Below are 26,777 nucleotides of genomic sequence, written 5' to 3'. Positions count from 1 at the left end.
CAGCCAGTGCCACTGATGACCAGGCCTGAGGTTAAAAGATTAACCGCCTACTCTAACCACATGTGCTCTCAATCTATCATGACCCTTTCACGTGGAACCCCTTAGAGTTGTAAGCCCTTAAAAGGGCCAGGAACCCTTTCTTCTGGGAACTCGGTTCTTGAGACGTGAGTCTGCAGAAGCTCCCAGCCGAATAAAGCCACTTCCTTCTTTAACCTGGTGTCTGAGGGATTTTGTCCACAGCTCGTCCTGCTACAGTGGAAGGGGAGAAGCTACCCCGGGCCTCTTTTATAAGGGCACTAATCCCATTCATGGGGACTCCACCCTCGTGACCTAATTACCTTCTTAATATTGCTCACTTTTTAATATTGCTTTGGGGATAGTCCAACCTATGAATTTTAGGGGGATACAAACATTTGGACACAAACATTGGATCATACTATCTGTATCTATCCTACTGGTTCTGTTTCTCAGGAGAACCATGGTTAAGACAGAAGTCATAGCCAGGCATGGTGACTCATGCCTGTAATCCCAGCACTTTGGGGGGAGGTCAAGAGTTTAAGACCAGCCTGGCCAACATAGTGAAACTCCATCTCTCCTAAAAATACAAAAATTATCCAGGTAAAGCGGCGCGCACCTGTAGTCCCAGCTACTTGGGAGGCTGAGGCAGGAGAATTACTTGAACCCAAGTGGTGGAGGTGGGCGGATCACTTGAAGTCAGGAGTTTGAGACCAGCCTGGCCAACATGGTGAAACCTTGTCTCTACTATTTTTACAAAAGTTAGTCGGACATACAGGCAGGTGCCTGTAGTCCCAGCTACTTGGGAGGCTGAGGCAGGAGAATTCGCTTGAACCCAGAGGTGAAAGTTACACAGAGCCGAGGTTGTGCCACTGCACTCCAGCCTGGGAGACAGAGCGAGACTCTGTCTCCAAAACAAACAAACAAACAAACAAACAAACAAACAAAACCCTGTAGCTTGGGATCAGCCTTCTCTTCTATTGTTTTTCTTTAAAAAATAAAAATTAAAACTAGATGTACATGCTATGTTGCTGAGGCTGGCCTCAAACTACTGGCCTCAAGTGATGCTCCCGCCATGACCTCCAAAACTGCTGGGATTGTAGGTGTGAGCACTGCACCCAGCCTTATGTTTTTTTCTACATAAAAAACAACACAGGATTATCTTCCAGAGCTAATAAATATGTTCAAATAACCACAACCCCATTAAGGAAAAATGTCACTTGACAGCAAATAATCCAGACCAATATGATCACACTCACTGTGAAGGTGAGAAAAGTTCGTCTTTATTACGTTTCCCCAAGAGTCGCACTGCATTATTCTCTTGAAAACACACAGCTCATGCCCTCCTTTAGAACACAAATCCTCTTTAAAGTAACATACAAACATGCCAATACCAGGTAAAAAATTACATCTGAATTCTCACATTTGAAACATATACTAAATATCAAATAAACATTTATTTTTACAAGAATTTAGGGGAACTACCACATAGCTATAAATGTAATATATATATTAACTAAGTATCATAGATAAAAAGCATGCTCCCTTCAGCAGCATGTGTAACAATAGATACAAAGATTGAAAGGTAAAAGATTTACGATAAAAAGAATCCTCTCTTAAAAAGGAAAACAAAGTTATATTTATGTGTATATAACAGTTATAACACCCATCACACAACTTTATAGAAACAGCATCTATTCAAAAATACCAGTATTTCCAAAATATTTAAAATAATATTTAAAGTAATAATAATATTTAAATAAATAAATATATTTAATAATACATTTAATAAATATTTAAATAAACAAAATAATATTTAAATAATTCTTTCCCCATCTTTTTCAAAATAAACCAACAAAATAGATAGCTTATACTAGACATGTTAGTATGTATATCTGAGACATGTTAAAAATCACAACTGAATTCTCACAATTGAGTCACAAAGCTAAACAGCAAATAAAAATTGCTATCCCCAGAATTTAGGGGAACTACCAATCGCTATAAATAGAAGAGATTATTATGGAAGTATCATAGATAAAAAGAGTGCTCGCTTCAGGAGGACATATAATAATAAAGAAAAAAATTTAAAGATAATAAAAGATTTAGGATTAAAAGAATTCTCACTTAAAAATGAAAAGAAAATTATCTTTACGTATATATAACAGCTATAACTCTCATCAAAAAACTACAGGAACAGCATGTTTTCAAAAGTACAACAATTTCCAAACTATTTGAAATAAACCTATTAATAATTCAATGGCCAACATTTTCCAAACAAACCAATAAAATGCATAGTGTGATTGAAGCTATCTGTTACAGTCTATGGCACTGATATTTCACAAAAAATTCTGTGCAATCTGAGCCCCTGCACTGTGCCTTCAAATGCTCCTGGACTGTGGCAACCAAGTCGATAAGAAACAGGAGCTCCAGGTTCTGCCCCAGGGAGGTTGGAATTCAGCAATATAAAAAGGGAGGTGGTGCCGCAGGAAAGGGTGGAACTGGAAACACTCCTGGTTTCTTACTTTTCTCCAAGGACTCCTAGAAGTACCCCACCCCCCACCCCCACCCCTGCTCCCAGGAGGACAACGTGATCACTGTATTCAGCTCCATCAAGAACGATCCAGGTTCTTCTAGATGATCTGCACAAATGGCTCCTCTCCTCCTTCCTGGTGTCTGCCATAGCATTGGAATAAAGTTCCTGCTGAAAATCCGCATCTCCCCTGGGCCCAGTGTTCTGGAAGTGAGAGAGACGATGTCACACTTCAAGGAGGCAGCTCTCTAGACAGGAAGCTTATTCACGTCCCATGTCAAGTCTAACTAGAGTTCAGAGCAATTGAGAAATGCAATTTTATCTCCTGCCTTTCATTCTATACCCTGCTTCTGAACCATCGTGTTCAACTGTGATACTCACACTTTGGTGACCATGACTCCAAAACTCACTTAATACACCCAAGGTCAGCCCCAGTGATCTGCTTCATAGCAAGGACTTTGGGTGGGTCTGCCCAGGGAGTAGGGCACACTCAGAGAATGTGGCTTTGGACTTCATCAAAGCTGGGTCCTTTTGTGTCAGTTAAGATCTAAACTTATAACCATGCTAGATCTGTTTCTAATGTGACAACATCGCGAACCACGAGTCCAGAAGCCTAATCCTAATCCTCCCTCCTCATGACGAAGTTTCATGCTCTGTGCTCAATGTGGTTAGCTGCGCAAGATGTAAACCAAAGCTTCACTGAACCCTCGACCCAAATCAGTACCTCAGGTGCGTCAATCATAATGAACCTCCCCGAACTCAATATTTATGATTATTTTTGAGTCAGGGTCTCATTCTGTCGCCCGGGCTGGAGTGTAGTGGCAGGATCAGGGCTCCCTGCAGCCCTGACATCCCAGGCACCAGCGATCCTCCCACCTCAGCCTCCTGAGTAGTTGGCAGTAGAGATGCCTCCCACATCGCCTGGCTAATTTTTGTATTTTTGTGGAGGGGGGATCTCGCCATGTTGCCCAGGCTTGAAGCCAGATCAAGCAATTGGGTTCCTCGGATTTCCAAAATAGACCCCAATATTCTGCCTTTACCCTGGAGGATGCAGATGTACCTTCTCTCAGGCCGATGACCTCAGGCCTCCACGGTCCCTGGAGCTCTAGAAAAGGCGGGCGCGATCTCGCGCCCACACCCAATGCTGTGGGTCATAAGCCTGGATCTGGAAAAACAAACGCCCTTTGAGAAGACAGGGACTCCCCAGGATACCCCTCCCTCCCCTCATCCAGCCTCCAGCCCACCCGATTCCTCCCCACCTCCTCCACCTCCCCAGGCCCCACCCACCTCCTCCAACTCCTCCGGGGAAACCCAAGCCCTGCAGCGCATGGAACAGAACTGGAACCGAAGCTTGTGGAACAAGGCTATCTGAGAGCGGTTCTCCCTGGCCCTCCCGGTCATGGAACGGCATAACTGGAACCGACGCTTATGGAACAAGGGTATGTGAGAGCGGGTCTTCCCATACAGAAAGTAGAAGATCTTCTGTTTGGGGGCCTCGTCGTCCTCCTCCATGTCATTGGCCAGGTAGCTGGGGACAGAAATCAGGTTACTGCTCAGGGGCACCACCAGGAGATACCTCTGGCTGAGGTCAGCTTCCCAGAGAGGAGGGCAGGGGACCGTCCCTAGCTCAGGACTGGCACCCACCCTGCAGAGACCCACGCCTTCCTCAGGAGGGCTCTGCTGGACAGAGACCTGATCAAGGGCGTCTCCCACTCCTTCAAGATGGAGACAAAAACCAAACTGGTGACAAAGAGTGGTGGCTTATGCCTGGAATCCCAGCACATTGGGAGGCCAAAGCAGGAGGATCACTTGAGGCCAGGAGTTTGAGATGGGCCTGGGCAACACAGCAAGACCCTCGTCTCTATTACAAATATAAGAAATATGCTAGACGCGGTGGCTCCTGCCTGTAATGCCAGCACTTTAGAAGGCTGAAGCTGGTGGATCGCTTGAGACCAGGAGTTGGAGACGAGCCTGGTCAACATGGAGAAACCCCATCTCTACTAAAAATACAAAAATCATCCTGGTGTGGTAGCATATGAATTATTCCTATCTACTCAAGAGGCTGAAGCATAAGAATTGTGTGAACCCAGGAGGCGGAGGTTGCAGTGAGTCGAGATTGGGCCACTCCATTCCAGCCTGAGAGGCAGAGCAAGACTCTGTCTCAATAAAAAAATAAATAAACAAACTGTCTCTACTAAAGATACAAAATCCCCATCTCTACTAAAAATACAAAATTAGCCAGGCAGGGTGGCGCATGCCTGTAATCCCAGCTACGGGAGGCTGAGGCAGGAGAATCACTTGAACCCGGGAGTAGGAGGTTGCAGTGAGCCAAGATTTCACCATTGTATTCCAGCCTGGACAAGAGCGAAACTCCAACTCAAAGGAAAAAAGAAAAAAAAGATCTCGTTGCCGGGCGCGGTTGCTCATGCGTGTAATCCCAGCACTTTGGGAGGCCGAGGCGGGCAGACCACGAGGTCAGGAGATCGAGACCATCCTGGCTAACATGGTGAAACCCCGTCTCTACTAAAAATACAAAAAATAATTAGCCAGGCGCGGTGGCGAGCGCCTGTAGTCACAGCTACTCGGGAAGCTGAGGCAGGAGAATGTCGTGAACCCGGGAGGCGGAGCTTGCAGTGAGCCGAGATCACGCCACCGCACTCCAGCCTGGGTGACAGAGCAAAGACTCCATCTCAAAAAAAAAAAAAAAACAGAATTGTGTCACACAGGCCAGATGCGGTGGCTCATGCTTATAATCCCAGCAATTTCAAAGGCAAGGTAAGAAGATCGTTTGAGATTGAGTCTGAGGCCGCACTGAGCTATGACCACACCACTGCACCCCAGTCTGGGTGACAGTGCCAGACCCCGACTCCAAAAATAAAAAAGAAAAATCACAAAGAATTGCATGGCAGAGTGCCTACCTTTCACAGCTTGAACTGCTGCAGGAACTTTCCTTTTTTTTTGAGAGGGGGTGGGGAGACACAATCTCTGCTAGTGATTCTCCTGCCTCAGCCTCCCAAATACCTGGGATTACAGGCGTGCACCACCACACCTGCCTGATTTTTGTATTTTTAGTAGAGACAGGGTTTCACCATGGTAGCCAGGCTGGTCTCAAACTCCTGCTGGGATCACGGGCATGAGCCACCACACCCGGCCACCTTTAGAGTTTTCTTACCACCAGGTTTTCCTCTCTCAATATCTTTCTCTCATTTCCTGCCTTAAAACTCTAGCTTGGCATCTGGGCGCAGTAGCTCATGCCTGTAATCCCAGCACTTTGGGAGGCCGAGGTGGGTGGATCACTTGAAGTCAGGAGTTCGAGACCAGCCTGGCCAACGAGGTGAAACCTCGTCTCTACTATTTTTACAAAAGTTAGTCGGACGTACAGGCAGGTGCCTGTAGTCCCAGCTACTTGGGAGGCTGAGGCAGGAGAATTCCCTTGAACCCGGAGGTGAAAGTTGCAGGGAGCCGAGGTTGTACCACTGCACTCCAGCCTGGGAGACAGAGCAAGATTCTGTCTCCAAAACAAACAAACAAAAAAACCCTGTAACTTGAGATAAGCCTTCTCTTCTATTGTTTTTCTTTAAAACATAAAAATTAAAAATAGATGTAGATGCTCTGTTGCTAAGGCTGGCCTCAAACTCCTGGCCTCAAGTGATCCTCCCGCCATGACCTCCAAAACTGCTGGGATTGTAGGTGTGAGCACTGCACCCAGCCTTATGTTTTTTTCTACATAAAAAACAACACAGGATTATCTTCCAGACCTAATAAATATGTTCAAATAACCACAACCCCATTAAGGAAAAATATGACTTGACAGCAAATAATCAGACCAAGGTGATCACACTCGCTGTGAAGGTGAGAAAAGTTCATCTTTATTATGTTTCCCCAAGAGACGCACTGCATTGTTCTCTTGAAAACACACAGCTCATGCCCTCCTTTAGAACACACATCCTCTTTAAAGTAACATACAAACATGCCAATACGAGGTAAAACATTACATCTGAATTCTTACATTTCAAACATACACTAAATATCAAATAAACATTTATTTTTATAAGAATTTAGGGGAACTACTACATAGCTATAAATGTAATATTTATGTTAACTAAGTATCATAGATAAAAACCATGCTCCCTTCAGCAGCACGTGTAATAATAGATACAAAGATCGAAAGGTAAAAGATTTATGATAAAAATAATCCTCTCTTAAAAAGAACAAAATTATATTTATGTGTATATAACAGTTATAACACCCATCACGCAACTTTATAGAAACAGCGTCTATTCAAAAATACCAGTATTTCCAAAATATTTAAAATAATATTTAAAGTAATAATCATATTTAAATAATTTAATAGACTTAATAAATATTAAATAAAATAATATTTAAATAATTCAGTGCCTATGTTTTTCAAAATAAACCAAAATAGATAGTGTATATTAGACATGTTAGTATGTATATCTGAGACATGTTAAAAATCACAACTGAATTCTCACAATTGAGTCACAAAGCTAAACAGCAAATAAAAATTTCTATCATGAGAATTTAGGGGAACTACCAATAGCTATAAATACAAGAGATTATTATGGAAGTATCATAGATAAAAAGAGTGCTCCCTTCAGGAGCACATATAATAATACAGAAAAAAATTTAAAGATAAAATATTTAGCATAAAAAGAATTCTTAAAAATGAAAAGAAAATTATCTTTATGTATATATAACAGCTATAACTCTCATCAAAAAACTACAGGAACAGCATGTTTTCAAAAGTACAACAATTTCCAAACTATTTGAAATAAACCTATTAATAATTCAATGGCCAACATTTTCCAAACAAACCAATAAATGCATAGTGTGATTGAAGCTATCTGTTACAGTCTATGGCACTGATATTTCACAAAGAATTCTGTGCCAATCTGAGCCCCTGCACTGTGCCTTCAAATGCCCGTGGACTGTGGCAACCAAGTCTGTAAGAAAGAGGACCTCCAGGTTCTGCCCCAGGGAGGCTGGAATTCAGCAATATAAAAAGGGACGTGGTGCTGCAGGAAAGGGTGGAACTGGACACACTCCTAGTTTCTTACTTTTCTCCAAGGACTCCTAGAAGTACCCCAACCCCCACCCCCACCCCTGCTCCTAGGAGAACGTGATCACTGTATTCAGCTCCAACAAGAACGGTCCAGGTTCTTCTAGATGATCTGCACACACGGCTCCTCTCCTCCTTCCTGGTGTCTGCCATTAGCATTGGAATAAAGTTCCTGCTGAAAATCCGCATCTCCCCTGGGCCCAGTGTTCTGGAAGTGAGAGAGACGATGTGACGCTTCAAGGAGGCAGCTCTCTAGACAGGAAGGTTATTCACGTCCCATGTCAAGTCTAACTAGAGTTCAGAGCAATTGAGAAATGCACTTTTATCTCCTGCGTTTCATTCTATACCCTGCTTCTGAACCATCGTGTTCAACTGTGATACTCACACTTTGGTGACCATGACTCCAAAACTCACTTAATACACCCAAGGTCAGCCCCAGTGATCTGCTTCATAGCAAGGACTTTGGGTGGGTCTGCCCAGGGAGTAGGGCACCCTCAGAGAATGTGGCTTTGAACTTCATCACAGCTGGGGCCTTTCGTGTCACTTAAGATCTAAACTTGTAACCATGCTAGCTCTGTTTCTAAAGTGACAACATCGTGAACCACGAGTCCAGAAGCCTAATCCTAATCCTCCCTCCTCATGACGAAGTCTCATGCTCTGTGCTCAACGTGGTTAGCTGCACAAAATGTAAACCAAAGCTTCACTGAACCCTCGACGCAAATCGGTACCTCAGGTGCATCAATCATAATGAACCTCCCCGAACTCAGTATTTATGATTATTCTTGAGGCAGGGTCTCACTCTGTCACCCGGGCTGGAGCGCAGTGGCAGGATCAGGGCTCCCTGCGGCCCTGACCTCCCAGGCTCCAGCGATCCTCCCGCCTCAGCCTCCTGAGTTGTTGGGAGTAGAGATGCCTCCCACATCGCCTGGCTAATTTTTGTATTTTTGTGGAGAGGGGATCTCGCCATGTTGCCCAGGCTTGAAGCCGGATCAAGCATTTGGGTTCCTCGGATTTCCGAAATAGACCCCAATATTCTGCCTATACCCCAGAGGATGCAGATGTACCTTCTCTCAGGCCGATGACCTCAGGCCTCCACGGTCCCTGGAGCTCTAGGAAAGGCGAGCGCGATCTCGCGCCCACACCCAATGCTGTGGGTCATAAGCCTGGATCTGGAAAACCAGACGCCCTTTGAGAAGACAGGGACTCCCCAGGATACCCCTCCCTCCCCTCATCCAGCCTCCAGCCCACCCAATTCCTCCCCACCTCCTCCACCTCCCCAGGCCCCACCCACCTCCTCCAACTCCTCCGGGGAAACCCAAGCCCTGCAACGCATGGAACAGAAGAACTGGAACCGAAGCTTGTGGAACAAGGCTATCTGAGAGCGGTTCTCCCTGGCCCTCCCGGTCATGGAACGGCGTAACTGGAACCGACGCTTATGGAACAAGGGTACGTGAGAGCGGGTCTCCCCGTACAGGAAGTAGAAGATGTTTTGTTTGGGGGCCTCGTCGTCCTCCTCCATGTCATTGGCCAGGTAGCTGGGACAGAAATCAGGTTACTGCTCAGGGGCACCACCAGGAGAGACCTCCGGCTGAGGTCAGCTTCCCAGAGAGGAGGGCAGGGGACCGTCCCTAGCTCAGGACTGGCACCCACCCTGCAGAGAGCCACGCCTTCCTCAGGACGGCTCTGCTGGACAGAGACCTGATCAAGGGCGTCTCTCACTCCTTCAGGATGGAGACAAAAACCTAATTGGTGACCAAGAGTGGTGGCTTTTGCCTGGAATCCCAGCACATTGGGAGGCTGAAGCAGGAGGATCACTTGAGGCCAGGAGTTTGACACGGGCCTGGGCAACATAGCAAGACCCTCACCTCTATTACAAGTATAAGAAATATGCCAGACGCGGTGGCTCATGCCTGTAATCCCAGCACTTTAGAAGGCTGAAGCGGGTGGATCGCTTGAGACCAGGAGTTGGAGACCAGCCTGGTCAACATGGAGAAACCCCATCCCTACGAAAAATACAAAAATCATCCTGGTGTGGTAGCATATGCGTTATTCGTATCTCCTCAAGAGGCTGAAGCATAGGAATTGTGTGAACCCAGGAGGCGGAGGTTGCAGTGAGTCGAGATTGGGCCACTCCATTCTCCAGTCAGAGCAAGACTCTGTCTCAATAAATAAATAAATAAATAAACAAACTGTCCAGGTGTGGTGGCACAGCCCTGTAGTCGGAGCTAATCAAGAGGCTGAGGTGGGAGGATCGCTTGAGCCCAGGATATGAAGGCTGCAGTGAGCTATGATCTCACCACTGCACTCCAGCTTGGGGGACAGGGCAAGTCTGCCTCAAAAAAATAAAAGAAATTGGATACATTGATATCTTGCCAGGACCCTGCCTTCTACAGGCGTCTAGTCTAATGGGACTGGGAGTAATCAGGGCAGATGACCTTATCCCAGTGTCCAGGATGTAACTAGAGAGCTATGGGCATGCAGAAGTTGGAAGATGAGGGAAGGCATCCCAGAGGCTGTGGGGTGAACTGAGTTCAAGGAATGGGTCCTTCCCTTCAGAACCACATGTGTGCGGGACACGCAGACAGAAAACACAAAAGCAAAGTCGGGTGGAGGGCATTTGGAAGGAGCAGTGAAGCCAAACCAGAGAACACCAAGATGGCGAGCCAGTGTGCTTGTAGGGATTGTAGAGAGGGCAGAATTGGCACTGTGGACCCTGGCCTCGGTAGAGAAAGACATCAGCTAATGAAGTTGTTCAGATGGGCAGTGAGGTTGTCATGCTTTGGAAAGATGCTCAGGCTGCCCTAGGAAGCCCCCTGGCTTGGGGAGAGACTCCAGGAGACCCCAGCAGGGAGCATTTGACAGTGGATTTGAGTGATGCGAGGGGGACCTGAACAGTGATCTCTGTCATGGGAACCCGGAGGAGGTTGATGGCGTTTGTGGTTGATGTGGGAAGGACAGAGAGAGAACCGGAAACATCTACTTGCTGGGGGAAGTGTCATGTCCATTCCTCTGCTCCTTTTCTTCTCTCCTTGGGAGCAGTTTATAGTTCCTTTTGTTTTATTTATTTATTTTTTTGAGATGGAGTCTCGCCCTGTCGCCCAGGCTGGAGTGCAGTGGTGTGATCTCACTCACTGCAAGCTCCGCCTCCCAGATTCACGCCATTCTCCTGCCTCAGCCTCCCGAGTAGCTGGGACTACGGGCACCCGCCACCACACCTGGCTAATTATTATTATTATTATTTTTAAGTAGAGACGGGGTTTCACCGTGTTAGCCAGGATGGTCTCGCTCTCCTGACCTTGTGATCCACCCGCCTTGGCTTCCCAAAGTGTTGGGATTACAGGCATGGGCCACCGCACCCGGCCTCTTTTATTCTTTTATTTGTACACTGGCATTGGAGTTTCGGGATTTTTGGCTTTTTTTTTTCTTTCAGAAAAGTCTCGCTCTGTCACCCAGGCTGGAGTACAGTGGCTTAACCTTAGCTTACTGCAACCTCCACCTCCTGGGTTCAAGGGGTTCTGTTGCCTCAGCCTCCCAAGTAGCTGGGATTACAGGTGCACACCACCACGCCCGGCTAATTTTTCTAATTTTTAATAGAGACGGCGTTTTCCCACGTTGACCAGCTTGGTCTCGAACTCCTGACCTCAGGTTATCCGCTTGCCTCAGCCTCCCAAAGTGCTGGGATTACTGGCGTAAGCCACTACGCGCAGCCTGAGTTTCTTTTTAGAAACAACAGTCTAAGATGCTATAATCCTGTCTTTTTTGTACACAGAGTAAAGAGGACAAATAGGTGAAAGAATAAATGAAAGGCTGGAATCCCACTTCCCCGGCTGTCCCAGGGCATTAGATATTGACCGATAGGAGGTAGCAAACCACTCACAGAGCCAGGAAGAAATGAATGCGTTGGTATTGCCAGGAGAGGAGGCCGGCCCGCCTAAAATACGCTATGACCATAGCCAAGAGGTACTGATGGAGAGAAAAGAACACAGAGAAGGAGAGGTCACATCTTGGGAGAGGAAGATTGTGGAGATAGTGGAATGGGGGACTGGGGAGGGGTTGCCCATCAGAGAAGGGACCTCAGCGTTGGGGTGACTGTGCTCATGTGGAAATTGCAGGGTGGAGGGGTATTCGAAGGTCGGATGCAAATCCGAGAAGCCAGAGGAAGGGTTTTGGTGATGCTTCCAGGATGGTGGACCCCGATGGGATCTCTGGAGGGGGTGTGTCTAGGTCGGATGGTGTCAGGAGGGTCTTTTGTGTGCCAGGCAGAGAACTGTCCCAAAGAGCTGAGAGTAGAGGGGCCAGGAGCTTCAGGGCTGCGGCCAGACTGTGGCCGAGGGCTCAGATCCCAAACGACCTGTAGGAGAGGCAGGGGCCACTCATTCACTCTGCAAGAGACCAGCAAGTCCCGAGGGAGATGCTGACAAATCATAAAAATAGCCAGGAGTGGCGGCTCAAGCCTGTCATCCCAGTACTTTGAGAGGTGGAGGCAGGAGGATCACGTGAGCCCAACAGTTTGCGAACAACCTGGGCAACACAGTGAGACCCTGTTTCTACGAATATTTCAAAACTTAGTTGAGCATGGTGGCATGTGCCTAGTGGCAGCTCTTCAGGAGGCTAAGGAAAGAGGATTGCTTGAGCCCAAGAATTAGAGTGAGCTATGATCATGCCACCGTACTCCATCTTGGGGAGCAGAGCTGGACTCTGTTTCAGAAAAAAAAAAAAATGTGTGGAGGCCGAGACTCAAGACCGTGGGAGCTGCTCGGGCACAGTGGCTGACGTCTGTAATCTCAGCACTTTGGGAGGCCAAGGCAGGTGGATCACCTGAGGTCAGGTGTTGAGGACCAACCTGGCCAACATGACAAAACCCCGTCTCTACTAAAAACACAAAAATTAGCCTGGCGTGGTGGTTCACGTCTGTAATCCCAGCTGCTTGGAGGCTGAGGCAGGAGAATCGCTTGAACCCAGGAGGCATCGGCTGCAGTGAGTCAAGATCGAGACACTGCCCTCCAGCCTGGGCAAGAGAGCAAGACTCTGTCTTACAAAAAAAAAAACAAAAAAACAAAAAAAACAAAGAACTGTAGGAGCATCTGGTGGGAGGTGGTGGAGGGAGAACTGTGGGTTTGGAAACTGCGCCCTCCCCCTGGCCATGCATTGGAACAGGAACACAGTTACATGGAGAGCAACCTTACCTTGTCCGACACCCTCAGATCTTTGTCCCAAGCCAGGAATCTTTTAATGACAGGATCCTCTGTGATTAGAGAGCAGATGTCAGCATGAGAAGCAGTACAGGGTTTCCGTGGGAGCAGCAGGGCAGCGAGGAGAAGTGTGCCTCCTGGGGGGAAGTCTCAGGATTGTGGCCACGGGTGAGGTGGATGGGAGAGGGGAGAATGAGTTTCTTTTTTTTGAGACAGAGTCTTGCTCTGTCCCCCAGGTGGGAGTGCAGTGGCGCAATCTCGGCTCACTGCAAGCTCCGCCTCCCGGGCTCACGCCATTCTCCTGCCTCAGCCTCCCGAGTAGCTGGGACTACAGGCGCCCGCCAACACGCCTGGCTAATTTTTTGTATTTTTAGTAGAGACGGGGTTTCACCATGTTAGCCAGGATGGTCTCGATCTCGTGACCTCGTGATCCGCCCGCCTCGGCCTCCCAGAGTGCTGGGATTACAGGCTTGAGCCACCGCGCCCGGCCGGGAGAATGAGTTTCACTGGGCAAGGGAGAGAGGCTCCTGCTCTGAGAATCCCCTGAGAAGAGGCCGAAGGAGGCCCTGAGTGTGAGCATCTACAGGATGTAGAGCTGGGAATCAGCCAGGACCCCCTCCAGCAGACACGGAGGGACCACTGCAGAGTCATAAAGGAATTCCCATCATTTCCTCATGAGACAGTCACATCAGGGTGTGACCATGGCCTTGGTATCCTCCACTATGGATAGAGACACTTAGATTTAGAAAAGTCAGTAAGAGACATTAAGTTTCAGAGGGCACAGCTGAAACCACTTTCTTTGTTTATTGATTTTGTTTTTCTTCATTTGATTTTTATTTTTATTTATTTATTAGTTTATTTTGAGACAGAGTCTTGCTCTGTGGGCCAGGCTGGAATGCAGTGGCGTGATGTTGGCTCACTGCAACCTCTGCCTCCCGGGTTTAAGCGATTCTCCTGTCTCGGACTCCTGAGTAGCTGGGACTACAGGCATGAGCTACCGTGCCCAGCCTTGGTTTTTCTCTTGACACAGAGTTTTGCTCTGTCACCCAGGCTGGGGTGCAGTAGTGCAGTCATAGCTCACCGCAGCCTCAAAGTCCTGAGTTCAAGCAATCCTCTTGCCTCAGCCTCCCAACGTGCTGGGATCTCAGGCAGGAGCCACCGCGCCTGGCCCAAAACCAAGCTTTCTTATCCCAAGCGCCAACCTTTGTCAAGTCTACCTAATCCTCTGTCGTCTCCTAAGTGTCCCTCATGAGTGATCACTTCAGAGTCCTCCCGCATGGAGAGCTCACCCAGTAGTGGGGGCATATTTTTCCCATTGGAAAACTGTGGTTATTGGAAGTTTCCTCTTTTTAGGAAGAACAGGATTGGAGGTGCTCTCTGGGGTGTCCTACCGAGCAGCCTGTTGAAGGCCTCGTGGTGCTCAGGGAGCATGAGCAACACTCGCTGTCGCTTGAGTTCCTTCTGTGGCTCCTCTGACGACTCCTCAGATTCGTCCGAGCACTCCTTCTTCCTTTTCAGGCAAAAGGACCTACGTGGGGGGCTGTGATCTCCCCCAGGGGCTGAGTAAAGAAACCAGGCCACCGTGTAACGCTTCTGCAACTGATCCCCTTAGAGCCCGACCGCAAACCCCAAACCACTATCCATCCTCCCCAGCCTCACAGACTGCTGGCTTCTCCAAGCCATGTTTCTGACTTTCTCCTCTGCTCAACCCCACATGCCGCTCCTTCCCCTCCCCATTCTTCTGTCTTTCTGTCCTCTGAACACTGCCTCATGTCCTTCCCTGGTCCCTGGCTCTCTCAGTCCCTCCTTTTTTTTTTGTTTCGAGATAGAATCTTGCTTTGTCGCCCAGGCTAGCGTGTAGTGGTGCAATCTCAGCTCACTGCAACATCCATCTCTCAGATTCCAGTTATTCTCCTGCCTCAGCCTCTCAGGTAGCTGGGATTACAGGTGCCTGCCATAATGCCCAGCTCAATTTTGTCCTTTTAGTAGAGACGGGGTTTCACCATCTTGGCCAGGCTGGTCTCAAACTCCTGGCCTCAAGTGATCTGCCTGCCTTGGCTTCCCAAAGTGCTGGGATTACAGGTGTGAGTCACTGCACCCGGTCTGAATTTCTCCATTCTTCCCACACACCCTCCTCACGTTCTCCTTCCTGACCTCTGGCCCTTCTTTTTTTTTTTTTTGACACAGCGTCTCACTCTCTCACCCAGACTGGAGTGCAGTAGCATGATCTCGGCTCACTGCAACCTCTTCCTTCCAGGCTCAAGCGATTCTCCTCTCTTAACCTCCCGATTAGCTTGGATTACAGGTGCGCACCACTACCGCCTGGCTAATTTTTGTACTTTTAGTAGAGATGGGTTTTCACCATATTGGCCAGGCTGGTCTTGAATTCCTGACCTCAGGTGACCTCGGCCTCCCAAAGGGTTGGGGTTACGGACGTGAGCCACTGTGCCCGGCGCCCTTCCTTCATCTTAGTGAATCCTATCCCACTTCTTCTTCCTCCAGTCCCCTCACCTGATGGTCCCGACACTTTATCATCCACCACCTCCTGGAGGGGGTACCCCGAGGTGCTCCGCTGGGGGCTCTGCTCATCCTGGGGGTGCGGTAGACAGCAGGTCATGATGTTTCCCATAATCTATCCCCTCTCACGGAAACTAGTCTCTGTTCTGTCCGTGGCCTTCTCGTGGGCACTGGTAGGATCCCGAAGAGTGTGTTATCAATTCTCGAGGCTGGGAGAAGTCAGGAGTGGAGATCAGCTCTGAGAAGATGCTGTTATCCAACTGAACTTCCAGGTGCCCACAGAGTCCGGTCCTTCCAATCAGGAAGGTCGGAATCTCTGATGTCATCGGTCAGTCCAACCTGGCAACGAGTTTGAAAAGAAACACATGTAACTGCCAGGCTGATCTCTTGTCCTGGAGACCCTGAGTGAATGGTATCTCCTGCCACTGTCCTAACCGCAGACCATTGTCCAAAAGCATCTTCAGGGTCTCCGCATCCCTCTGTTCCCTGTCCCAGCAAAGGCATGAGCCACCACACCTGGCCACTTTTCTTATCTATCTTTGTTATGTGGATGACTTGTGTTAACACAAATAAGATGCTGCTTGTCATCTTTAAAGAAAATAGGTGGCAACAATAGGAAGTCTTTTTTTTTTTTTTTCTTGAGACGGAGTCTCATTCTGTCACCCAGGCTGGAGTGCAGTGCGCGATCTCGGCTCACTGCAAGCTCCGCCTCCCACGTTCACGCCATTCTCCTGCCTCAGCCTCTCTGAGTAGCTGGGACTACAGGTGCCCGCCACCACGCCCGGCTAATTTTTTTGTATTTTTAGTAGAGACATGGTTTCACCGTGGTCTCGATCTCCTGACCCCGTGATCCGCCCGCCTCGGCCTCCCAAAGTGCTGGGATTACAAGCATGAGCCACTGTGCCAGGCCAGCAAGTCCTGTTTTTATCTGTACTTATGAGGCTATAATTAAATGCCAAAAATTAATGCTAAGAATTAAAATGCACATAATTATAGACTTTACCTCACAAACTGGCTTCAATTATTCAATGAGACTTATATGTATTACTTAAATAAGGTTAAATTTAACCTTTAAAAAATGATTTATTGTGGCTAGGCACAGTGGCTCACGCCTGTAATCCCAGCACTTTGGGAGGCCAAGGCAGACGGATCACTTGAGGCCAGGAGTTCAAGACCAGCCTGACCAACATGGCAAAACCCCATCTCCGCTAAAAATACCAAAATTAGCCAGGCGTGGTGGTGCATACCTGTAATCCCAGCTACTCAGGAGGCTGAGACACAAGAATCGCTTGAACCCGGGAGGCAGAGGTTGCAAGGAGGTGAGATCACACCACTGCACTCCAGCATGGGCAGCAGAGTGAGGCTGTGCCTTAAAGAAAAATTATTTTGGGGGATGATGGGGTGTCACTATGTTGACCAGGCTTGTCTCAAACTCCTTGCCTCAAGCAATCCACCCATCTCAGCCTCCCAAGTAGCTGCAACTACAGGCGCATGCCACCACGCCTAGCTAGTGTGTGTGTGTGTGTGTGTGTGTGTGTGTGTATGTGTAGAAACAGGGTCTTACTATGTTGCTTAAGCTGCTCTCAACCTCCTGGGCAACAGTGATCCTCCCACCTTGGCCTCCGAAAGCGTTGGAATTACTGTTGTGAGCCACCTCACTGAGCTCTCCACCTTTCAGCTGAACCCAGAAAAGTACAATCTTTTAACCCAAAGCATTCCTCACAGTTAAAGTCACAAGAGCCCTTCATGCTCTGGAGGCAGCTACTAACCCTCTGCTAAACACTGACTCTGGGTATGAGAAACACACCTACTGTGTCCCAGATATTTTTCCAAATACAACTTAATTTACCCTTCACGACAACGCTGGAGTGAAGGATCATTAACTGTATTTCATAGATGTGGAAACTGAGACTCAGAGGCAGGAAATGACCTCCTTCTGGAGGCTGCAAATTCTTTGATGCTCCTTTGATCAACAGGTGGGAGCTGGCCAGAGGTGGTGGCTCATGCCTGTAATCCCAGCACTTTGGGAGGCCAAGGTAGGAGGATTGACTGAGGCCAGGAGTTTGAAACTAGTCTAGGCAACATAGCAAGACCTCATCTCTACAAAAAATACAAAAATTAGCAGGGTGTGGTGGTGCACACCTGTAGTCTCAGCCACTCGGGAGGCTGAAGTGGCAGCATTGCTTGAGCCCAGGAAGTTGAGCAGATGGCCGCCTTCTTGCTGGGTTCTCACATGGTCTTTCCCCTGTGCACACATACCCCTGGTGTCTCTATCTGAATGTCTTAATCTCCGCCCCCCGCCTTCTTTTTTTTTTTTTTTGAGATGGAGTCTCACTCTGCCACCCTGGCTGGAGTGCAGAGTGCAATGGCACAATCTCGGCTCACTGTAAACTCCGCCTCCCAGGTTCAAGCGATTCTCCTGCCTCAGCCTCCCGAGTACCTGGGATTACAGACTTGCGCCACCACCCCCCTCTAATTTTTATATTTTAAGTAGAGATGACGTTTCACCATGTTGGCCAGGCTGGTCTCAAACTCCTGAGCTCAAGTGATCCACCCACCTCAACCTCCCAAACTGCTGGGATTACAGGCATGAGCACTGTGCCCACCCATGCCTCCTCGGTGAATACCACCTGCTAATTTTTGTATTTTTAATAGAGACGGGGTTTCACCATGTTGGCCAGGCTGTTCTCGAACTCCTGACCTCATGTGATCTGCCCCTGCTCAGCCTCCCAAAGTACTGGGATTACACGCATGAGCCACCATGCCTGGCCAGATCTTATTTGGAAATGGTATTCTGCATTGTAATTTTTGTTCTGTTTTATTTTTACATATAAAACAGAACAAGAGGATGAGAGAGGTGGGGATGTGCTACTCACTTTTAAACAAGCAGAGCTCATGATAACCCTCTACCATGAAAACACACGGAAGGGATGGTCCCAACCCATTCATGAGAAATCCGTCCTATGATTTGATCACCTCCCACCAGGCCTTTTTTTTTTTGAGACAGTTTCACTCTGTCACCCAGGCTGCAGTGCAGTGGCACCATCTGGGCTCACTGCAACTTCTGCCTCCCAGGTTCAAGCCATTCTCCTGCCTCAGCCTCCCAAGTAGCTGGGATTACAGGTGCCCACCACCACACCCGGCTAATTTTGTATTTTAAGTGGAGACAGGGTTTCACCATGTGGTCCAGGCTAATCTCGAACTCCTGGCCTCATGTGATCCGCTCACCTCGGCCTCCGAAAGTGCTGGGATTGCAGGTGTGAGCCACTGCACCCGGTCTCGACATGAGATTTAAGCAGGGCACTCAAAGCCAAACTGCATCACTCCCCATCATGTGAGGATACAGGGAGAAGACAGCCATCCACAAATCAGGAAGTGGGCCCTCACCAGACACCAATCTGCTGGTTCCTCAATCTTGGAATTGTGAGAAAGAAATGTGTGTTGTTTAAGCCACCAGCCTATGGTTTTCTGTAATAGAAGCCCAAATGGACTAAGATACTCAGTCACGCTGCTCACAATTCCAGTGCCCAAGAGGGCCAGGACGACATGTGTTCAAGCGGCCGGCATATTGAATGGCACATTCGTAGAACATTTCCATCACCACAGATGGTCCTTCTGGGCAGCTCTACTCTTGGGAGGAGTTCACATGTAGAGATCATGGCAGCAAAAGTCTCTCTGAGTCAGGTGAGAGGCAGAGAGATGAAGAAGTCTGTTATTAACATTAGGAATGATCATTGTCACTTTTTTTTTTTTTTTTTGAGACAGAGTTTCACTCTTGTTGCCCAGGCTGGAGTGCAATGACTCACTGCAACCTCCACCTCCTGGGTTCAAGTTGTTCTCCTGCCTCAGCTTCCTGAGTACTTACAGGTGCCCACAACCATACCCAGCTGATTTTTGTATTTTTAGTAGAGATGGGGTTTCACCATGTTGGCCAGGCTGGTCTCAAACTCTTGACCTCAGGTGATCCGCCCGCCTCAGCCTCCCAAAGTGCTGGGATTACAGGCATGACCCACCATGCCCAGCCCATTCTCACTTTTAACTGAGCACCTGCTATCTACCGGGGAGTGTCAAATGCGTTAAAAATCCTATAACTATGCCTTCCAACAACTCTATAGGGTGGGCATTATCACCCATATAACAGAGAAGGAAAATGAGGGTTTTTCCTTTTTTGTTTGGTTGGTTGGTTTTGGTTTTTGTTACTGAGACAGGGTCATACTCTGTCTCCCAAGCTGGAGTGCAGTGGCACCCCTCATAGCTCACTGCAGCCTCAACCTCCCAGGCTCGAGTAATCCCCCCAAGTAGCTGGGACTACAGACGTGCACCACCATGCCTGGCTTTTTTTTTGAGGTGGGGTCTCACTATGTTGCCCAGGCTGGTCACAAACTCCTGTTCTCAAGCGATCCTCCTGCCTCAGCCTCCCAAAGTGCTGAGGTTACAGGCATGAGCCACTGCACCTGGCTAGGAAACTGAGTTTTTTCAGTGGTAGAGGCTCTTAGCCAGTGGCCAAGGGAAAGAGAGAGTTCTGGGTTCAGGGGCTGGCAGGAAGTTAGCAAGACACCAGGGACTCAGCTACACTGGCTGGATCTCAGGGAAGAGCAACTGCCACAGTGGGGACCTGGAGCATGAGGGGAAACTAAGGCAGCAGCTGCACCACAGGGTTGGCAGTACCTGGTAAGAGAAGAGGATGCCTTCCATAAGTAGGCCCACAGGTGCCCAGGGCTCCCCATACCCGCAGGGTACCAGGTCTAAAACCATGAGACCAGTACCAGCACCAACCACTCAAGGAGCTGAGACAGCTGACCCACTCTCTGCCCTGGCTAGGATTGGCCCCAGCACCCCCAGTTGGGAGGACTCAATGGTCCCAGCTTCCAAGGGCCCAGGAACACTAGCAACAGAATGGCCAAAGTGACAGGGAACCCTTGAGACCCTAGAGTGGCAATGCCTGGGCTGGGCCTGATCCTTCCCACCAGCCCCCAGCCATTCCTGGCCTTCTGCCATGGTTCCTGGTTGGTCTGCAAAGTGCCTGGGGCAAATACCTTCTGGGAGAAGAGTAGAGAGGATACCCAGGCTCCATGGGCCTCAGGATTCCTGAAGTGGGAGGCTCCTCTCTGATGATGGGGCCACCCTGCTCTGGACAGGAAGCCCCTAGCCTCAGGGACACGTTGAATCTTGTCACCCAGAGGAACCAAGTGGCTGGGTGGTGGCCTGGTGCAATGGCTCACGCCTGTAATCCCAGCACTTTGGGAAGCCAAGGCAGGCGGATCACCTGAGGTAAGGAGCAGAAGACCAGCCTGGCCAACATGGCGAAACCCCATCTCTACCAAAAATACAAAAAATAGCTAGGTGTGGTGGTGGGCACCTGTAATCCCAGCTACTCGGGAGGCTGAGGCAGGAGAATCGCTTGTACCTGGGAGGCGGAGGTTGCAGTGAGCTGAGATGGCGCCACTGCACTCCAGCCCGGGTGACAGAGTGAGACTCCATCTCAAATTAAAAAAAGAGGCTGGGCAGCAAAGAATAAAATGGTTCCCCAGTTCAGCCTTCGGAGGTACCAACCATCTGTTAGCAGAGCTCTAAGACCAACTGGGCCCCCACTCCAGGAACATCCCCCTTCCCACAGGGGCTGGGGAGATGGGGTCCCGGGCTGTGCTGCCCTCTGGAGCAGCCCCCTTCGACTGGCCCTCACTGTTCTCCAGGGCCCTGGGAAGCCATGCAGAGAGGCAGAGGTCCTTTATGTGCCAGACAAGGCTGCTGTCAAGGGACTGCAAATCTGCTTGAGGTGTGACATATCTGTTTTTAGAACAAGAACATCACATCAGCAGGAGCCAGTGGCCAGAGCTAGGGGCAAGGGAGGATCCAGGTCCAATTCCCATGTACCTAGGGCACATGTGCACAGCACCGAGGGCCACTCCAGCCCCTCCCCAGCTCTCAGAGGACCCTGCTCCCACCTGCCTTTTGCTCTGCTATCGGGCAGATGGCATTGTCTCTGCTTTGCAACTGATGAAACAGGAACTCTGACTTCTAAGCTAGGCTAAGAGGGTGCTTGATGCTGCCATTCCGGGCCCAGGTGGGACATTCAGTCATCAGCATCTGTAGCTCTTGCCTGAGTCTCTGAGCCTGCCAGAGCAGAGAAGAAGCAAATGCATGAAGGTCCCTCCCCCAGGGCTGCTCTTAGCCAATGACTGATGACAATGGGTGTATAAAGAGCTTAGCCACATGACCCCACACAGGTGGGACAACCATGAGTTTCCACATTCTGTACTGCCTCCCAGAGGTCCTCAACAGGTTTAAGCTCAATTGCCCACACTGGTAACTGGTGACTTCCTTGATAACACCCATTTCTTTTTTCATTCTTTTGGTTTTTTCTTTTGATGGCATTTTGCTCTTGTCGCCCAGGCTGGAGTGCAGTGGTGTGATCTCAGCTCACTGCAACCTCTGCCTCCCAGGTTCAAGTGATTCTCTTGCCTCAGATCCTAAGTAGCTGGGATTACAGGCATGTGCCACCACAGCCAGTTAATTTTATATTTTTAGTAGAGAGGGAATTTCCCCCTGTTGGCCAGGCTGGTCTTAAATTCCTGACCTAAAGAGATCCACCCACCTCAGCTTCCCAAAGTGCTGGGATTACAGGCGTGAGCCACCGCTCCTGGCAGTTTCCCTCCTTCCTCCCTCCCTCCCTCTCCTTCCCTCCCTTCCTCCCTTCCTTCCTTCCTTCTTTCCTCCCTCCCTCTCTTTCTCCTTTCCTTCCTTCCTCCCTCCCTCCCTCTCTCCTTCTCTTTCATCTTGCTCTGTCACCCAGGCTGGAGTGCAATGCTGTGATCTGGGCTCACTGCAACCTCTGCCTCAAGTAGCTGGGACTACAGGTTCACACCACCACATCCAGCTAATTTTTGTGTGGGTTTTTTTGTAGATAGGGTTTCGCCACATTGCCCAGGCTGGTCTCAAGCAATTCTCCTAGGCTCAAGCAATCTTCTGGCCTCAGCCTCCCAAAGTTCTGAGCTTACAGACCTGAGCCATTGTGCCCGGCTAACACCCCTTTCTTGGCAGCCTTCCTGGCCGTATCTGGCCTCTCTACTCCCCTACCTGGGTTTCTGGGATGACTTGCACTTAAATCCTTGGAGGGAACTTTAAGCAGAAGGAAAGAGGAGAAAACTCAGAAATGGTGTGGGACCAGCAGCTTCCCCATTGTCTGGTCTGGAGTGGAGGTGGTCCAGGGATCCAGGGAGCCTGGCTCAAGCAGGATAGAGGTGACATCCAGGCTGGCCATCAGGGGGTGCAGTTCAGCAGCAGAGTCTCCAGGCCTGCTCACACTTGGGCTGGTGAAGGATTCTCTTCTGGATAGCCTGTTTAGATTACAGTAGGACCTGAAGACATGAAATTGGTTTCCAGCCCTGGGACAGGGGTCGGGCCAGGCTCACACAGCTGGGCCCAGGCTCAGGACTGAGGTAGAACCATAGTGTTCATCAGAGCTGGAGCAATAGCCCAGAAGAACGGACTTAACACACCCAGTGGGTCAGAGGAGAGGCTAGCACAGGGTAGAGACAAGATTCTGCAGACAGAGGCCAGAAGATTTTTGTAGGCTACAAGATTCTGTAGACAGAGGCTCGCGCCTATAATCCCAGCACTTTGGAGGCCGAGGCAGGTGGATCACTTGAGGCCAGGAGTTCAAGACCAGCCTGGCCAACATGGTGAAACCCTGTCTCTACTAAAGATACAAAAATTAACCAGATGTGGTGGCGCATGCCTGTAGTCCCAGCTACTTGGGAGGCTGAATCAGGAGGATCGCTTGAACCCAGGAGGTGGAGGTTGCAGTGAGCCAAGATCACACCACTGCACTCCAGCCTGGGTAACAGAGCAAGACTGTCTAAATAAATAAATAAATAAATAAAATTATACAGACCTCATTCCCAGGAGGCAGTCTGAAATGGCTCAGGAAAAAAAAAAAAAAAGCAGGTGAAATTTGTGCAGGGGGATCTCACCTGAACAAGGATCAGAAAGACAAGGGGTTGTACCCAAACCTCCCCACCCTCCTAGTGGCAGCTGGACCCTGGACCCCTTCACCACCACCAGCCTGCCCCATGCTATCCATCACCAGCCAGCTCACGACCTAAACATCTCTGCATCCCTCCTCTTTCTCTCCATCCCCACTGCTACCTCACTGGTTCTGGCCACCACGGCTCTCTCAGCTAGGCTGCATTCACTTCCAGGCTGGATTCCCCACCCCTGCCCTTGACCTTCTCCTGTCCTCTACTCCACAAGGCAGCCAGAAGAATCTACCAATGTATCAAGTCCTCTCTTGGGCTAGAGCCTTCTGGTGGCTTCCAATCTGCACCCATCCCAGCCCTTTATGTGAGGCACCATCTCATCTTCATAAATCCTGTTTCTATTGCCTGGAGGACTCCCCCAGCCCTACCTTCCCCTGTTCCTAAATGACATTTTGCCACCCTTCAGATCTCAATGTCACTTTTGAGAGAAACCTTAGTCAGGCATGGTAGCACGCACCTGTGGTCCCAGCTACTCTGAAGACTGAGGAGGAATGATCTCTTGAAGTCAGGAGTTGGGGGTTGCAGTGAGCTAGGATTGCACCACTGCACTCCAGCCTGGACAACAGAGCAAGACCCTGTCTCTAGGCCAGGTGCAGTGGCTCACACCTGTAATCCCAGCACTTTGGGAGGCTAAGGCAGGCAGACTACCTGAGGTCAGAAGTTCGAGACCAGCCTGGCCAACATTGTGAAACCCCATCTCTACTAAAAATACAAAAGTTAGCCGGGTGTGGTGGCTTGCACCTGTAATCCCAGCTACTTGGGAGGCTGAGGCAGGAGAATTGCTTGAACCTGGGAGGCAGAGGTTGCAGTGAGCCGGGATCGCACCACTGCACTCCAGCATACACAATGAAGCAAGAAAAAAAAGAAAAGTCCTTGTCTCTAAAAAGAGAGAGAGAGAAACCCTGCATGGACCTCCATTCAGATGGCCGTTCTGTTACTAGAAGGGTCCAGACCAACACAAGAGCACTAGGAGCCAAAGACGAAATTCACAAAAGAGCAATTATGAGAAATGGGAGAAAGATGGAGGGATTGCAACACAGGGCTACTGGAAGTTTTAGAAAAACAGCAGAAAATCACAGAGAAGCAATATATGATGGACAATCAATGAGAATTTTCAAAAACTAGGCTGGGCATGTTGGCTCATGCCTATAAACCCAGCACTTTGGGAGGCTGAAGCAAGTGGATCAACTGAGGTCAGGAGTTTCAGACCAGCCTGGCCAATATGGTGAAACCTCGTCTCTACTAAAAATACAAAAATTAGCCTGGCGTGGTGGCGTGCACCTGTAGTCCCACCTACTCAGGAGGCTAAGGCAAGAGAATCCCTTGAACCCGGGAGGGAGAGGTTGCAGTGAGCCAATATCGTGCTACTGCACGCCAGCCTGGGTGACAGAGCAAGACTCCATCTCAAAAAAAAAAAAAAAAAACAGAAAAGAAAGAAAAAAAGAACTAAAGAGACATACAAGTCCTCAAATCAAAAACATACTCCAAGAACAAACAGCATAAATTAATATGTCTATATAGGGTTCTATCATTATTAAACCACTTAAAGTCAAGGATAAACAGGAATTTTTTTTTTTTTTTTTTTGTTTGAGACAGGGTCTCACTGTGTCACCCAGGCTGGAGTGCAGTGGTGCAATCATAGCTCACTGTAGCCTCAGACTCCTGGGCTCAAGCAATTCTCCCACCTCAGACTCCCAAGTAACTGGGACTACAAGCCTGCAAGCAGGCACCACCATGCCTAGCTAATATTTGTATTTTTTTAGAGATGGGATCTTGCTACGTTGCCCAGGATGGAAATCTTTTTTGTTGTTGTTGGTTATCTTTTATTTTTATTTTTATTTTTTTTTTTGAGACGGAGTCTCGCTCTGTCACCCAGGCTGGAGTGCAGTGGTGCGATCTCGGCTCACTGCAAGCTCTGCCTCCCAGGTTCACGCCATTCTCCTGCCTCAGCCTCCCGAGTAGCTGGGACTACAGGCGCCCGCCACCGCGCCCAGCTAATTTTTTGTATTTTTAGTAGAGACGGGGTTTCACCGTGTTAGCCAGGATGGTCTCGATCTCCTGACCTCGTGATCCGCCCGCCTCGGCCTCCCAAAGTGCTGGGATTACAGGCTTGAGCCACCGCGCCCGGCCGGTTATCTTTTTTTTTTTTTGGAGATGGAGTTTCACTCTTGTCGCCCAGTCTGGAGTGCAGTGGCGTGATCAAGGCTCACTGCAACTTCAATCTCCCAGGCCCAAGGGATCGCCCCACCTCAGCCTTGTGAGTAGCTGGGACTAACCACACCTGGTTATATTTCTTTCTTTCTTTTCTTTTTTTTTTTTTTTTTTTCTGTAGAGATGAGGTCTTGCTATGTTGCCCAGGCTGGTCTCAAACTTCTGGCCTCAAGTGATCCTCCAGTCTTGGCCTCCCAAAGTGCTGGAATTACAGGCATGAGCCTGTGCTCCTGGTCCTCCTCCAAGGTTTCTAAGCGAGGAAAGGAAGACTTCCACATTTCCTCAAGTGGGTTCTAGCAGCCTTGAGATGCATCAATTACACACATCGCCCCAGAATGCCCAGAAGTCAATGCCCTCAAATCACACACACAAAGCAACATTCTGGCCTGTAATCCCAGCACGTTGGGAGGCCAAGGTGGGAGGATCATTTGAGCCCAGGAGTTTGAGACCAGCCTGGGCAAACATGGCGAGACCCTGTCTCTACAAAAAATTTAAAAATTGAAGAAGAAGAAAAAAGGAATATTCTGGTCTTCCTGCCTCAGGTGTGCCCTACAGTCTGGCTCCCTAGCTCATGTTCCTATGAAAAGCTGGAGGGGTGGCCGGGCACAGTGGCTCATGCCTGTAATCCTAGCACTTTGGGAGGCTGAGTGGGGCGCATCACTTGAGGTCAGGAGTTCAAGGCCAGCCTGGCCAACATGGTGAAACTCCGTCTCTACCTAAAATACACAAATTAGCTGGGGGTGGGGCGTGGTGGCGTGCACCTGTAATCCCAGCTACTCGGGAGGTGGAGGCACAAGAATTGCTTGAACCCCGGAAGCAGAGGTTGCAGTGAGCCAAGATTGCGCCACTGCACTCCAGCCTGGGTGACAGAGCAAAACGCCACCTCAAAAAGAAAAAGAAAAAAAGGAAAGCTAGAGGGGCCAGGCGCAGTGGCTCATGATTACCCAGCACTTCAGGAGGCCAAGGTGGCCACATCGCCTGAGGTCAGGAGCTCAAGACCAGCCTGGCCAATATGGTGAAACCCCGTCTCTACTAAAAACTACAAAAAGTAGCCAGACATGGTGGCGGGTGCCTGTAATCCCACCTACTTGGGAGGCTGACGGAGGAGTATCACTTAAGCCCAGGAGGTGGAGGTTGCAGTGAGCTGAGATCACACCACTGCACTCCAGCCTGGGCGACAGAGCAAGATTCTG

General features: G+C 49.2%; 3 protein-coding genes across 7 annotated transcripts in view; all 3 read right to left on the bottom strand.

Annotated features, from left to right (window-relative positions):
- Positions 1-2,480: 2,480 nt before the first annotated feature.
- On the bottom strand, positions 2,481-5,780 carry LOC129490685 (putative speedy protein E7). Its single transcript, XM_063609954.1, has 4 exons — positions 5,774-5,780; positions 3,833-4,305; positions 3,606-3,710; positions 2,481-2,749 (listed from the first exon to the last, which is right to left on the bottom strand). Exons 1-3 carry the CDS (start codon positions 5,778-5,780, stop codon positions 3,651-3,653), a joined length of 540 nt encoding a protein of 179 aa, XP_063466024.1. The 3' UTR covers positions 2,481-2,749; positions 3,606-3,650.
- Positions 5,781-6,392: 612 nt separating this feature from the next.
- On the bottom strand, positions 6,393-18,851 carry LOC129489796 (speedy protein E12-like). Of its 5 annotated transcripts, none has more exons than XM_063646430.1 (8): positions 18,563-18,851; positions 15,329-15,673; positions 14,209-14,376; positions 12,812-12,954; positions 11,503-11,588; positions 8,917-9,160; positions 8,690-8,794; positions 6,393-7,833 (listed from the first exon to the last, which is right to left on the bottom strand). In XM_063646430.1, exons 2-7 carry the CDS (start codon positions 15,444-15,446, stop codon positions 8,735-8,737), a joined length of 819 nt encoding a protein of 272 aa, XP_063502500.1. In that variant the 5' UTR covers positions 15,447-15,673; positions 18,563-18,851; the 3' UTR covers positions 6,393-7,833; positions 8,690-8,734. The 5 variants fall into 5 exon arrangements, 4 of the variants coding, with proteins under 4 accessions (XP_063502500.1, XP_063502501.1, XP_063502502.1 ...); XM_063646431.1 differs by having other exon boundaries at positions 12,812-12,870; XR_010122569.1 differs by lacking the exons at positions 6,393-7,833; positions 8,690-8,794 and having other exon boundaries at positions 9,103-9,160; positions 11,503-11,976.
- Positions 15,680-26,777, bottom strand: part of LOC129489778 (ephrin type-B receptor 4-like) — an 82,470-nt gene continuing 71,372 nt past the window's right edge. The window contains 2 exon segments of the mRNA XM_063646336.1: positions 15,680-17,682; positions 18,851-19,009. Coding sequence (XP_063502406.1) covers positions 17,409-17,682; positions 18,851-19,009 — 433 coding nt within the window. The 3' untranslated portion in view covers positions 15,680-17,408.

This window comes from Symphalangus syndactylus, chromosome 9 (genome assembly GCF_028878055.3).
Source record: "Symphalangus syndactylus isolate Jambi chromosome 9, NHGRI_mSymSyn1-v2.1_pri, whole genome shotgun sequence".
Taxonomy (NCBI): Eukaryota; Metazoa; Chordata; class Mammalia; order Primates; family Hylobatidae; genus Symphalangus; species Symphalangus syndactylus.
Note: the sequence above shows the minus strand (reverse complement) of the source record. Positions and strands in the feature narration are given on the sequence as shown.